The sequence below is a fragment of the Lepus europaeus genome, chromosome 6 (genome assembly GCF_033115175.1).
Source record: "Lepus europaeus isolate LE1 chromosome 6, mLepTim1.pri, whole genome shotgun sequence".
In the NCBI taxonomy this organism is placed as follows: domain Eukaryota; kingdom Metazoa; phylum Chordata; class Mammalia; order Lagomorpha; family Leporidae; genus Lepus; species Lepus europaeus.
The window spans coordinates 111,875,603-111,888,750 of NC_084832.1; the positions used below are offsets into that span (position 1 = coordinate 111,875,603).

Here is a 13,148-nt window from a genome sequence, read left to right on the forward strand (position 1 = left end):
TTTTTGAGGCCAGCGCCACGGCTCACTAGGCTAATCCTCCGCCTTGCGGCGCCGGCACACCGGGTTCTAGTCCCGGTCGGGGCACCGATCCTGTCCCGGTTGCCCCTCTTCCAGGCCAGCTCTCTGCTGTGGCCAGGGAGTGCAGTGGAGGATGGCCCAAGTGCTTGGGCCCTGCACCCCATGGGAGACCAGGAGAAGCACCAGGCTCCTGCCTTCGGATCAGCGCGGTGCGCCAGCCGCAGCGGCCATTGGAGGGTGAACCAACGGCAAAGGAAGACCTTTATCTCTGTCTCTCTCTCTCACTGTCCACTCTGCCTGTCAAAAAAAAAAAAAAATTTTTTTTTGAGGTGGACATTTTGGCACAATAGATTAAGCTACCCCTTGGGACGTGCACGTCCCATATTGGAATGCTGGTTCAAGTCCTGACTGTTCGCTTCTGATCCAGTTTCCTACTAATGCATCCTAGGAGGCAGCAGATGACAGTTAAAGTGCCTGGGCCTCTGCCACCCATGTGGGAGACCCAGATCCAGGCTCCTGTCTTCAGCCTGGCCCAGTTCTGGCTTTTGCAGACATTTGGGGAGTGAAGTAGCAAATATGACATCTCTGTCCCTCTCTTCCTTTCTCTCTCTCCCTGTTGTTATGCCTTTCAAATAGATAAAAATAAATAAATGTTTTGTGTATGTGTACATTTATGCATACACGTGTGTATATATGTATATGCATATATATGTGTGTGTGTGTGTGTGTGTATACATACATATATATATTTGGGAGGCAGGTGGGCATTTGAGCCAGCAGTTAAGATACCCACACCCCATCTCGTAGTGCATGGATTCAATAGCCAGCTCCACTACTGGCTCTAGCATCCTAATATTGGGAACAAGGGGAGGCACTGTTGATGGCTCAACTGAGTGGGCTCCTCTCCTCTCAACTGAGTGGGAGACCTAGGTTGAGTTCTCCTGGCTTCTAGCTCAGCTCAGCTCAGAGCTGTCTCTGTCTCTCTGCTCCTCAAAATTAATTTTAAGTGTTAATATTCTTATTAAAATAAGCAGTATTTGATATTTAGACACTGTGCCCCCCATTAGCCTGCTCTTAGTTTTACGCAGTTTCCTAATGCAGGGCCGGGGGGTCGGCTTTCTCCAGAGCCCCCATTCCCTTTATGTTTTCTTTCTTTACCAAGGGAAAGCCCTCTCTGTGTTCCTCCTCTCCCCGTCTTCCCTGGACTGTCCACCCTTCTCTTTCTGTCATTGCCCAGGCATCACCAGTCACCAGTTAGGGACAGAGTAGCACAAGTTACCCTTCTCATATCAGCTAAATTCAAAACCTCCACTTTTTATTTTGAAAACAAAGCAATGAAAAGCATTGCCTTACGCTTTTCAGGAGGTATTCTGTATTTATATGATATGTTTATTTTTAATTTCAAGGAAAGACCAAGAAGTGCAGTGGAACAGCTCTGTCTGGCTGAAAGTACTCGACCCAGGATGACGGTTGAAGAGCAGATGGAAAGAATAAGGAGACATCAGCAAGCATGCCTGCGGGAGAAGAAAAAAGGATTCAGTGTCCTTGGTGCTTCAGACCAGTCACCCTTACAGAGTCCTTCAAGTCTAAGGGATAATCCATTTAGGGTTACCCAGGTATAGCGATTGCTTTAGGTTATTCTTGTGTACAAGTTGAATGCCACTTGATTTTTAGAATCATACATCGTATGATTGATGAACAGTGTGGATGGTTATTTTGTGTTATTTAATTCTTACAGTAAGCTAAGATAGTTTAGCAAACTGAAAGTAGCCCTGGACTAAGATACCAGAACTGAAGTTCTTGTTGGGTGCCTTTGTACCAGTGGCACACTTAATTTGCTCGAGTATAATGTGGCTTCTCCTCAGAGACAATGTGAGATGCCATCCAGGATACCAAGATAGTCTCCAGTTCCCTTCATAATAAAATGCATATGTCTCTGTGTCCAAACTTAGCATGACCCAGACTATAACCCAGAAGAGCTTCTAGTGAGAATTCCTGTCTGTTGTCCACCACTTGCCAGCCTCAGGCTGGTAAAGTGACATCACTCCATTTCTCTTTGTTTCCCTCTTCATAAATAGGAGCAGAGATGCCAGGCTAGCAGAATTCCTGAGTAGCTTCTGTCCAGCCTGTCCCTGTTAGGCGACACTGTTCCCTGGTGGTGGGATCTGAGAGGTAATCAGTGTGGACATAAGCAGCTGCATCAACCCAGAGTGCTTCCCTGTCTAATAGACGTCCCGGTTCCGTCTAATCAGGAACAGGCATTGCTGTTGGAGATTAAACAGAGCAGCAGTTGAATGCCGTTTTATTCTACAAATTACAAAATGGATGAGTTATAAGAGAGCAGTGAGGAAAATGTGTGGAATACTGCCATATTTAGTTGTGTGTGTAAATATATACACACATGTGTATAGATACAAAATGTTTGTAGACACATATAAGACTCCCTCTGTTGATTTTCATAAGGAAACTTCCCTTTGAATGGAGCTCCGACTTTGGTTTCAGAAACATCTGGCACAACCCACAAACACACATATCTGCACGGCCTGAATCTGAAATGTTCTCTTTTGCGCAGACTCGCAGGAGGGATGATAATATGAAGGAGCCTGCCAGCGGAGACAGTGAAGAGAAACCCAACCACGAAACTCCTGTGGAGGATATTGTCCGACTAAAAGAAGCTGAACGCCAAGACACAGGCTTCAGCAAAGAGGTAGATTCTTGAAGACAACCATTTCAAATGGGTAGATTTCTTAAGATTAGATTAGGTGACAAAGTTGAAATTAAGACATGTATGTCAATTATAGAGGCCATTGTTCCAAGTGAAATGATAGATTACCTTTAATTAGATTGATGTATTCAGCCATATAAAAATCTGCATTAATTAGAAATGTAAAACATGATCCATTCAGACTGGAATAAATTACTAACTAAATTAAAGAATATTATATCCCAACAGCTAAGTCTTCACAGTGTGCATCATCTCTTTGGACAAACAACTTTTTATTTCCTAGTAGTGAAGAATGTTAATACTGTAAATGTGTGTGCTTGAATCTAAATTTTTTAATCAGTAAACTTGGACAGTATATAATTTTTAATAAACATTCTATTTGGAATTTTATTTTAGATTTACTAATAAATAGTAAACATGGCAAGAATACTTTGAAAAGAAAATTTTTCTTCTTACCCTGTAGCTGAAAAGAACTGAAACTGTTTTCTACGAGATGCTTTTCAAGCCTGAGCCCAATGGAGTAAACTCTGAGGAAGTGGTGGATAAAGAGAGAGACAAAAAGGAAATGGCTGAGGATGCTACATGCAGGTAATAATTTAAAAAAAACAAGATTCATTCACAGAGCTGTGTAACTGCTGAGACAGGGTGACCTGCATGGTCACAGATTGTTGGGCTCTAAGCCTCAAGCAAGTCGCACGCATTTGACCTTCCCAAGATAATTCCTACACTTGCTCACCTGTGAAAGCCGGGATGACCTAGTCAGTCCCCTGGAAGTGCTGTAAGGATCACATAGTAAGAAAATACATGTACAGCACTTAACACTGTGCTTAGCACTTACGAAGAATTCAGTAAATACACCTGCAAAAAGCTGGAGGGCCCATCCGCTGCAGCCCAGCACGCACCGCAGCACGGCTGTGACCACAGTCGGCAGTCAGGAGCCCAGCAGTCGTCAGAGCTGAGTGCCAAATAGGACGACTGCGTTTATTTTTAGCTATATATATGGTTTTTTTTTTTAAAAAAAGATTCTTATTTACTTATTTAAAAGGCATAATGACAGAGAGAGAGAGATCTTCCGTCTACTGGTTCACTCCCCAGATGACTGCAACAGAAGCCAGACTGAAGCCAGGAGCCAGGAATTCCATCCTGGTCTCCCACATGTGTGGCAGGGGCCCTAGTACTCGGGCCATCTGCTGCCGCTTTCCCAGCCACAGTAGCAGAGAGCCGGCTCAGAAGCAGAGCAGCAGGGACTCCAACATGGAACTCTGATGCGGGATGCCATCGTCACGGGCAGTGGCCTAATCCACTGGGCTACAACACCAGCCCCTTAACTGTATTTGTAAACAAGCCTTCTTAGTGTAAATCCTCCATCTCACCCTCCATAAAAACTTACCAGTTCTGTGGCAGGCATGTAGCCTAGCTCTTAAGACACCTGCATCGCACATTTGAATGCCTGGGTTTGACTCCCAGCTCTAGCTGCTGACTCCAGCCTCCTGCTAATACAGACATGGGAAGCAGTGGTGATAGCTCAAGAAACTGGGCTCCTGCCACTCAAGTGGGAGAACTGATTGAGTTCCTTGCTCCCACCCTTGGCCCAGCCCAGTTTAGGCCATTGCTGGCATCTGGGGAATGAATCTCTCAAACGGAGAGAGACAGAGAGGGAAGATGGGAGGTCTCTCTGTTTCTGTGTCTCTCTGCGAGATAGGTGGATACCAGCACTGGGGCTGGCATTGTGATGTAGTATGTTAAACTGCTGCTTCCAACACTGGCGCCCCATATTTTGGGGCCGGTTCAAGTCCCAGCTGTTCTGCATCCAGTCCAGCTTCCTGCTAATGCACCTGGGAGAGCAGTAGATAGTCAAGTACTGGGGTCCCTGCCACCCAGTTGGGAGACACTCATGGAATTCCAGGCTCCTGGGCCTGGCCCAGCCCTGGCTGTTGTGGGCATTTGAGGAGTGAACAGGAGGTGAAAGATTTCTCTCTCTCTCTCTCTCTCTCTCTCTCTCTCTTTTCATCTCTGCCTTTCAAATAAATAAATGAATGAATAAATCATTAAAAATAAAAAGAATCAACATGTAATTACAGATCTTGGTACATAAAGGGAAAGAAACAAGTATGTTATAAACCCAAGCAAACTGTAACCAAATAGTGAGAGGAAATACTTTTCCTCTTAGAAGGATTTGTTACAGTAAGGGATGAGGGACTTAGACTATCATTGCTTTCCTAACCCTGATGAAATAATAGATTAGAACAGTACTTCTTGATGGCTGCTGGAGCTGTCAGCTGAAAATCTGACACGGAACCTTGTAATGAATAGATGGAGCAGATAACCCCTGAACTCACTGATCACTTTTAACATCACAAAAAGAAACCAGGTGTTACCAAGGAAGTGTGTGGCAGCCACCTAGGAAGTATTACTTGCTTCCCCAGGACCTAAATATGGTCACACTCAAAATGACGTCAGCTTATAAAAATCTGAGGGATGCTGTCATCAAAATCTGGAACTATCTAGGACGAGAAGTAAGGTTCTTTCACAGATAAATGACAAAGAATTAGAGATGCAAGACAGTTTGCTTCAGATTAAGTTAGACTAGAAGAGACTTGTCAGGTTATCCAGTGAATGGGTTTCATCTGGAACCTGATACAGACAATTCTAAAATAACATTATCAAGTGGACAAAGATTTTTTGAATTATGCATTGTAGTTTTTTTCTCTTTTTAATCTTATTTATTGAGAAGGAGAAAGAGCATGTACTCCCAAATCTTGGTTCACTCCCCAAATGCACACAGTGGCAGGGCTGGGCTGAGGCTGAAGCTGGGAGCAAGGAACTGAGTGCAGCTCTCCCATGCGGGTGGCAGGAAGCAGTCACTTGAGCCAACAGCACTGCCCCCCAGGGGCTGCATTAGCAGGAAACTGGAGTCGGGGACAGAGGCAGATGTCAAAGACAGGGACTCCAATATGGGACCAAGCTGTCCTAATCACTAGGCCTAACACCTGCCCCATCAGGAAAATTTGAGCTCTTACTGGATATGTGGTGGCATTAGGGTGTTAAAAAATACATTCTAGAGGGGCCAGTGCTGTGGCAAAGCAGGTGGGGCTGCCGCCTGCAGTGCTGACATCCCATATGGATGCTGGTTTGAGTCCTGGCTACTCCACTTTCAATCCAGCTCTCTGCTGTGGCCTAGGAAAGCAGTAGAGGATGGCCCAAGTCCTTGGGCCCCTGCACCCACATGGGAGACCAAGGAGAAGTTCCAGGCTCCTGGCTTCAGATTGCCAGCTCCACCTGTTCAGCCATTTGGGGAGTGAACAAGTGGATGGAAGATCTCTGTCTCCCTGCCTCTCTCTCTCTCTCTCTCTCTCTCTCTCTCTGTCTCTCTTTTTCTGCTTCTCTGTAACTCTGCCTTTCAAATAAAATAAATGAACTTTTTAAATATATATATATACTGGAATATTTAATGATAAATATCATGTCTAGAATCTGTTTTTAAATAGTTTGGGAATAGGAGCCTGGGGAACTGTACAAGATTGGCCATGTGTGGGCAGCTGCTGAAGCTGAGTATATGCACTTCACATATTATTTGCTCTAATCATTTTATGCTTGGAATTTCCATAAGAAAGAGAAAAAATGAGGCCAATTACAAGCATAATGCTAGCAGTTGTTAAATACAGGTGGTGGCTTTTCTGTATGTTTAAAATTTTTCAGAGCAAAAAATTAATTCTATAACAAATTATAAAATGCTAATCTGCTTTTATTAGCCCTCAAGATGAGACAGCAGTCACAAATCATAAACCAGAAGAGCATCCTGAAGAAGCCGCAAAGGACAGTCTTCATGAACAGGAGGAAGCCCTGACTCCCTGCGAGCCAACGCCGGAGGTTTCACGAGGAAGCCCGGCAGCGGCAGGTAGAGTCCCCGCTGCACTTCACAGCCGCTTCAGGGCTGCACTCACTCTCCCTGTGGAGGAGGCAGCCCCAGAGGCACCCTGACTGCAGGCTCACTGACGGTGCCTGCCCACATGCACCTGCAGGGTGTCATTGGCTGGAAGAGGGCAGCGCAGTCCCCGCATCAAGGCCTCCTCTTGTTTGGGGATCAGCTCGTTGGCTTTGGCTTTGGTTTTTGAGGCCTAAATCACTCGATCAACTTCTGTTAAAAAGGTGCTGCAGTACTTGGAGAACTTCGTGTTCTCAGGGTGTTTTCCCGGAATACTCACAAACCTGCCACTTTGAGAACTACAGAGAGTTCAGAATCTAAGCAAGTAGTAGAATGGATTTGTTTATTCTTCCCTACGGTAGTCCACATCCGGGCCTTTCTTTGATACACAAAGTCATTATCCTTAGGTGTGATAACATAAGTTGTTGGGACAGGCATTTGGCGCAGCAGTTGAAACACCTCTTGGAACATTACATCCCAGATCAGAGTGCCTGGATTTCAGTCCCAGCTCCACTCTCAATTCCAGCTTCATGCTAATGGGCACCCAGGGAGGCAGCAGGTAATGGCTCAAATACATCTGTCCTTGCTGTCCATGTGGGAGACCCAGATGGAGTTTGAGGCTCCTAGCTTCAGCCTCGCCAAGCCCTGGCTGATGCAGGCATTTGGAAGTGAACCAGCAGATAAAAACCCACTCTTTCTCTCTCTCTCTCTCTCTCTCTCTCTCTCTTTGTTTCTGTGCTTTTCACATAAATAAAATAAACAAATATTTTTGTACTCAGTTCTCATATTTCTTGGCATCTTGGCAAATCTGTAGGATTTGGGAAGGCCAGCAATGACAGTATCATACCACTAGTGTATGTATATTGTGAGCTTTGCTTGTTGTCACTCATCAGCAGAAACCCACTCATATACCCCACGACCACCCTTTTTTGCAGCAGGGTAAGAATAATGAAGTTCAATTATTCAGGACTATTATTCTTTTTCTGTAAATTCTCACGTATTTGTTTATTGGTATTTGAAAGACCAAGAGGAAGCGAAAGAGAGCTCTTGTATCTGCTGGCTTACTCCACAAATGCTTGCAACAGCCAGGGCTGGGCCAGGCTGAAGGCAGGGCCCAGAATTCAATCTGTGTCTCCCTCCTAGGCTGCAGGGACCCAAGTACTTAAGCCACCATCCAATGCCTCCCAGGGTGCACATCAGCAGGAAGTTGGGAAAGAGCAGAGCCAGGGCTTAAACCCAGGCCCTCTGATACAGGGTACTTAGCTGAGAGGCACCTTAACTTCAGCACCACACAGCCGCCCCAGGACTCTCCTCAAAAGGAGCACAGACTTCTGGACAGAGCCTCTGCTGTATGCAGTGCACGCAGGTTTCTGTGAGTCGTGTTCCCTCGTGGCGAATGCTGAACACCGTCTTCTCCCTTGTCCCGGCCACTCACATGGCAGGGAGCACAGGCGTTCTCACGGGCCAGGTTTGGTGACCACCCGGAAGTCCGAGAGCTGCGTGGTAGCGTCTCATCTTCTAGCCACCTGTACTGTTTCACTAAGCCTTCAAAGGCATTTCATGCTCAACTGTCACCTGCCACATCAGAAAATCACAACACAAGCCAAAGCCAGCCAGCATCTCCTTCCCTTTGGGGGACAAGTGCTAATTGTGGGCATGCAGCTCCAGGGTCTGCTTTGCAGATGTGTCTTACAGATGTTTCTCTCCCCACGTTTCCTTGGTGTGTTTCAGTGAAAAGTCCCTCCCTGTCCCCGGAGTCCTCGGCGTCCCCGGTGCCGTCCGCTCAGCCGCAACTCCCGGAAGGATCGCATTTCATGTGTGTGTAGTCTCGGAAGTACGTCGTTTTCCCTCTGCCTCTCTGCTTGCCTGTCACATGCTTTTTCTTGAATTTTATTCATCCGTTGGTTAAGTCCGAGCCGAGGTTCATTCTGGACTGACCCCAGGGAGGGTCGGTGGAACAGCTGTCTGTGCCAGGGACCGAAGGTAGTAGAGCAGATCTCCAGCTCGCCCCCTCCAGTGCTGCGCTCCCTGACAGCAGCTTTCTGTCTCTGATTCCATCATCTGTAAACGCTGCAGGCCTTGGAGGGCGCGGCCTGTGCCGATTCAAAGCCTCCAGCGTTTGGCAGCGGGGCTCCTACTTAGGCGTTCCTTTCCGTAGTCAGATCTGGGGCTAATGTTGAAGTCATTACATATCCATTATGTAAGGTTTTCCCTTGACATGTCTGACTCATTGGGAATTCCCTCATTATTTTAAAGGACAAAGAAATGTTTAGGGTACAGCGAGAGAGAGGAACAGAGAAAGAGAGACCTCTTCCATGCACTGGTTCACTTCCCAGATGCCTATAACAGCTAGGGCTGGGCCAGGCCAAACTCAGGGGCTAGGAGCTTCTTCCTAGTCTCTCACATGGGTGCAGGGGCTCCAGCATTTGGCCATCTTCTTCTGCTTTCCCAGGCGCATTAGCAGGGAGCTGCATTGGAAGTGGAGAAGCTGGAACTCAAAACAGTACCCATATGGGATGCTGGCTTAACCTGCTGTTCCACAACACCAGCCCCTGCTGACTTCTTCGATTTGTAGATTCTCAGAAGAAATGAGTATAAATCCTAACTCAACTAAGTTTATCCAGTATTGTTTATTTTCTAGAATCTACTTCCACTCACATTTTTTTTAAAGATTTGTTTATGTGAAAGACAGAATGATAGAAAGGGAAAGACGACAGGTCTTTCATCTGTTAGTGTACTCCCCAAATGGCCTCAATGACCCGGGCTGGGCTAGGCCAAAGCCAAGAGCCTGAAACTCCATTTGGGTCTCCTACATGGGTGGCAGGGTCCCAGGTACTTGGGCCATCTAATGCTGCCTTCCCAGTCACACTAACAAGGAGCTGGATGGGGAGCAAAGCAGCCAGGACTTGAACCAGCACTCCAGCATGAGATGCTGGCTTCATAATCGGCAGCTTCACCTGCTGCACAACACATACCTGAGCCACACGTTTTTATAGCAGCTGTAATCTGTGTCTTTTTTCTCTATGTTGTCTTGTCGTGTTGGTATCTTTGCAATGCTGTCCACCTGGAATCTTGAGAATAGGCTTTTTTCGCTTGTCAGTTAGTGTCTGTGCAGGACTGGAGCACTTGCTGGAGTTACAACCAATTGGTTGTGGTCTTATCCGTGTCTTCCCTCTGACACTCTTGTATGTAAACCTTTAATTCAACAGGTTTAGAAGAGACAGTTGCCACTGGTGACAGAATGAACCCAGACATAGAAAAAACTAAACATCAGGCTTGTTTGCTTTCTCCTATGTGAAGAGTTGATAGAGGGCCTCTGCCTTAATAGAAAAATGCATGGCAAGAGCCAGTCACGGGGCCGGCGCCGCGGCTCACTAGGCTAATCCTCCGCCTGCGGCACCGGCACCCCGGGTTCTAGTCCCTGTCGGGGCACTGGATTCTGTCCCGGTTGCTCCTCTTCCAGGCCAGCTCTCTGCTATGGCCCGGGAGTACAGTGGAGGATGGCCCAAGTCCTTGGGCCCTGCACCCGCATGGGAGACCAGGAGAAGCACCTGGCTCCTGGCTTCGGATCAGCGCAGTGCGCCGGCCGCAGCAGCCACTGGGGGGTGAACCAACGGAAAAGGAAGACCTTTCTGTCTCTCTCTCTCACTGTCCACTCTGCCTGTCAAAAAATAAATTAATTAATTAAAAAAAAGAGCCAGTCACATTATTTTTGGCTTATTTAGCAGGTTATAATTCATTGTGCACACCCATTCTGATAGTAGAGGATTCTTGAGTGCACCCTCAAGCACATTTCCAGGTCTCTCTGCTCTTACTGATGTTACTCTCACTGCGAGGACCAGCAGTGGCAGGCACTGTAATGAGGCACCGTTTGTGCAGGATGTTTTCAGCCTCACGGCGCGCAGCCACCACAGACAGCTAGTGGCACGCAAACGTGTGCTGTTGGTATCTTCCCACTGTGTGTGTGTCATCGGTCTGAATTAGGAGTTTTGGCAGAACCTAAGGGAGCTTTACAGATGACACTGCTGTGTGGGCAGATTTATTTTTACGTGTCTTAGTCACATTAGGCACATCTTGTGTATTTTTTGTTGATCTTTGGAGTCTGCCCCAGGTGTGGGTACTTTTTTTAAATTCCCATTTGCTATTTAATTGCAGTACTTGTTGGGGCTTTGTAAATTAAGCTCATGGAAGTTGGGTGGAGGGATCCTTTAATTGTATTGGGTTTTTAGATTTGCTTGGCTGTGCCTGTCAGTTCCATTGTTGGTCTTTGTTATTCCCTTTGGGAAGGGGTCATTCATGCACTTTGCAGGTGTCAAAGTAATTTCCCCTGTTCCTTTCCAGCTACACCGACGCCTGCTGAAGCCATTCAGAGCTGCAGACCTGGACCTTCAGCAATGTAAGAAGAGGTTGTACAGCATATTTTAAATCTATGAAATTCATAGTTCTGATGCTTTTGGCCACGGAGCATCATTTTATCACTTCTGGAAAATGTTTATTCCAAAACAGCTTTAACGGCCCATATGTACACTCCGTAATCTCAAGGTTATTCCTCGGACACCAGCTTGCTGCTATGTTTCAGAGCACATCCGTAAAGGTGCTTCTCAGTGTGCGGTCCACAGCCAGAGCTTAGTTAGTTGCTGATTTCCAGGGTTTGATGTTTCTTAAGTCTAGGTGAATTCATGCTTCCTTTTGCTTTTCATTACATACAGTTACTTCTTATTTCCAATGAAACTTGTTTTCCTTTTTTTTTTTTTTATTCCTTCTCATTTTGGCTACTGCAGTGCTTTGTTCCACACTTGATTTGTAAAAATTATATATATATACATATATATATATATTTAAAATGTGCCATTTTATTACTGCTAAGTGACAACGTCCCATTCTCCGCTATAATTCTTCCTCGGTCAGATTGCAATGTCCAGTTACTGCCACACTCTCGTCAGCTTAAACACAAATGTTATCGCTTACCTTTTCTTAAAAAAAAAAAAAAAAAAGTGTAGGTAATTTGAAGTACTGGGTCTCTACTTCATTGGAATAGTGTGTACAGCAATAAGCAGGTTTTCAAATCCAGTACTTAGTTTGTGTACAAATGTAATTATGTTCATTGTGTATATATTATACAATGAGCACATGTAATGTATTAAAGGCTACTTACTATTGTTTAAATGCAAATGTTCATATCTCATTTCTTTTTTATCATGTTAAATAAATGTTGATGTTCTTAAATCAGTTGTGTTAGAGTTTCTGTTCTCTGAGACTCAAGGCTTAGGAGCAAGTCGCCTGTGGATCTTATAATCCCAGACAGCATCAAGAAAGGGCCTTGTCTAACCCTCTCACGCCCAACACAAGGGACTTGAGGCCAGCAAGAAAAATGGATTTGCAGCAGAGCAGAGTTTGTCCCACTTTTCCTCTAAGTCAACCAGCTCATCAGCACGGGGCAAACTGAGTTTCGTGAGTTCCTCCACCATGTTTGTATTTGTTCACATCCTTGGAAAGCAGCTTCAGGCATCTGCAGCCCTACTTTGCTTGGAGACTGGACTGGAGCCGTGCGAGCACAGCGCCGAGTTTTGCTGCGACATGGCTGGCTAGAAGCCCTCTCACCGTCCGCGGGAACCTCAGAGAGCCCTCTCTCTGACAAGACGTTCTTTGCAGCCCTTCACGCTCTTCAGAATCAATTACGTTTTCTTTCCTCCGTAACCTTTTGTTCACACTATACATTGTTCCCAGAGTACAAGGAAATTTGATGCTTGGAGATTCCTGTTTAAAATAGCTAAACTAAGTTGGCACAAGTCAGTTTTCTCCCATATGCTATATTAAAGAGGATTTAGATTTAAAATGCAGATGTATAAGAACGTCTAACCGCTCCCAACAGAATCACAAAATGAAATGCAAGCAGATACAATCTGTATTATGGGAGGGAATGAAAACAGATTCAGATCTAAGGAGACTGTCAAACTCTGTATCTGCAGAGAAAGGTTTATTCATTTGACCTTCATTTAAGATATCACGTAAAAGTATTCTCAAAGGAAATAGTAGGGGCCAGCACTGTGGCACTGTGGTAAAGCAGCTGTCTGCAGTACAGTACCAGCATCTGTATGGGTGCTGGTTCAAGACCCAGCTGCTCCACTTCCGATCCAGCTCTCTGCTATGGCCTGGGAAAGCAGTAGAAAATGGCCCAAGTCCTTGGGCTCAAGTTCAGGGGAAAGGTTCGCGTCCCCATACTGACCTAGTGAGGCCTTCCTTGCCCACACACCCATGAGATGTTTCCAGGTACTGCTATGGAAAAAACTGTCCCAGACTAAGTTTACTGACTGACCTCTGTATCAAGGGTTTGTACAGATTTAGCATATGGCAGAGAAACTCAAAATTTGGCAACATTAACCACCTGTGGTGGGGGCCAACACAGTGGTGTAGTAGGTAAAGCTGCCACAGACACTGGCATCCCAAATGGGCTCCAGTTTGAGTCCTGGCTGTCCCACC

The 13,148-nt window shown here is 45.8% G+C and overlaps 1 protein-coding gene across 7 annotated transcripts in view; it reads left to right on the forward strand.

Annotated features, from left to right (window-relative positions):
* Positions 1-11,864, forward strand: part of PLEKHA5 (pleckstrin homology domain containing A5) — a 260,060-nt gene extending 248,196 nt beyond the window's left edge. For 3 of the 7 annotated variants that reach the window (XM_062194896.1, XM_062194897.1, XM_062194898.1), the window contains 6 exons: positions 1,425-1,634; positions 2,591-2,725; positions 3,207-3,331; positions 6,496-6,641; positions 8,400-8,486; positions 11,010-11,863. In XM_062194896.1, the coding sequence (XP_062050880.1) occupies positions 1,425-1,634; positions 2,591-2,725; positions 3,207-3,331; positions 6,496-6,641; positions 8,400-8,486; positions 11,010-11,068 (762 nt within the window). In that variant the 3' untranslated portion in view covers positions 11,069-11,863. Of the gene's footprint in view, positions 1-1,424; positions 1,635-2,590; positions 2,726-3,206; positions 3,332-6,495; positions 6,642-8,399; positions 8,503-11,009 lie in introns of all 7 variants that reach the window. The other 4 variants (XM_062194901.1, XM_062194893.1, XM_062194894.1 and 1 more) reach the window with 4 other exon arrangements.
* Positions 11,865-13,148: the final 1,284 nt, after the last annotated feature.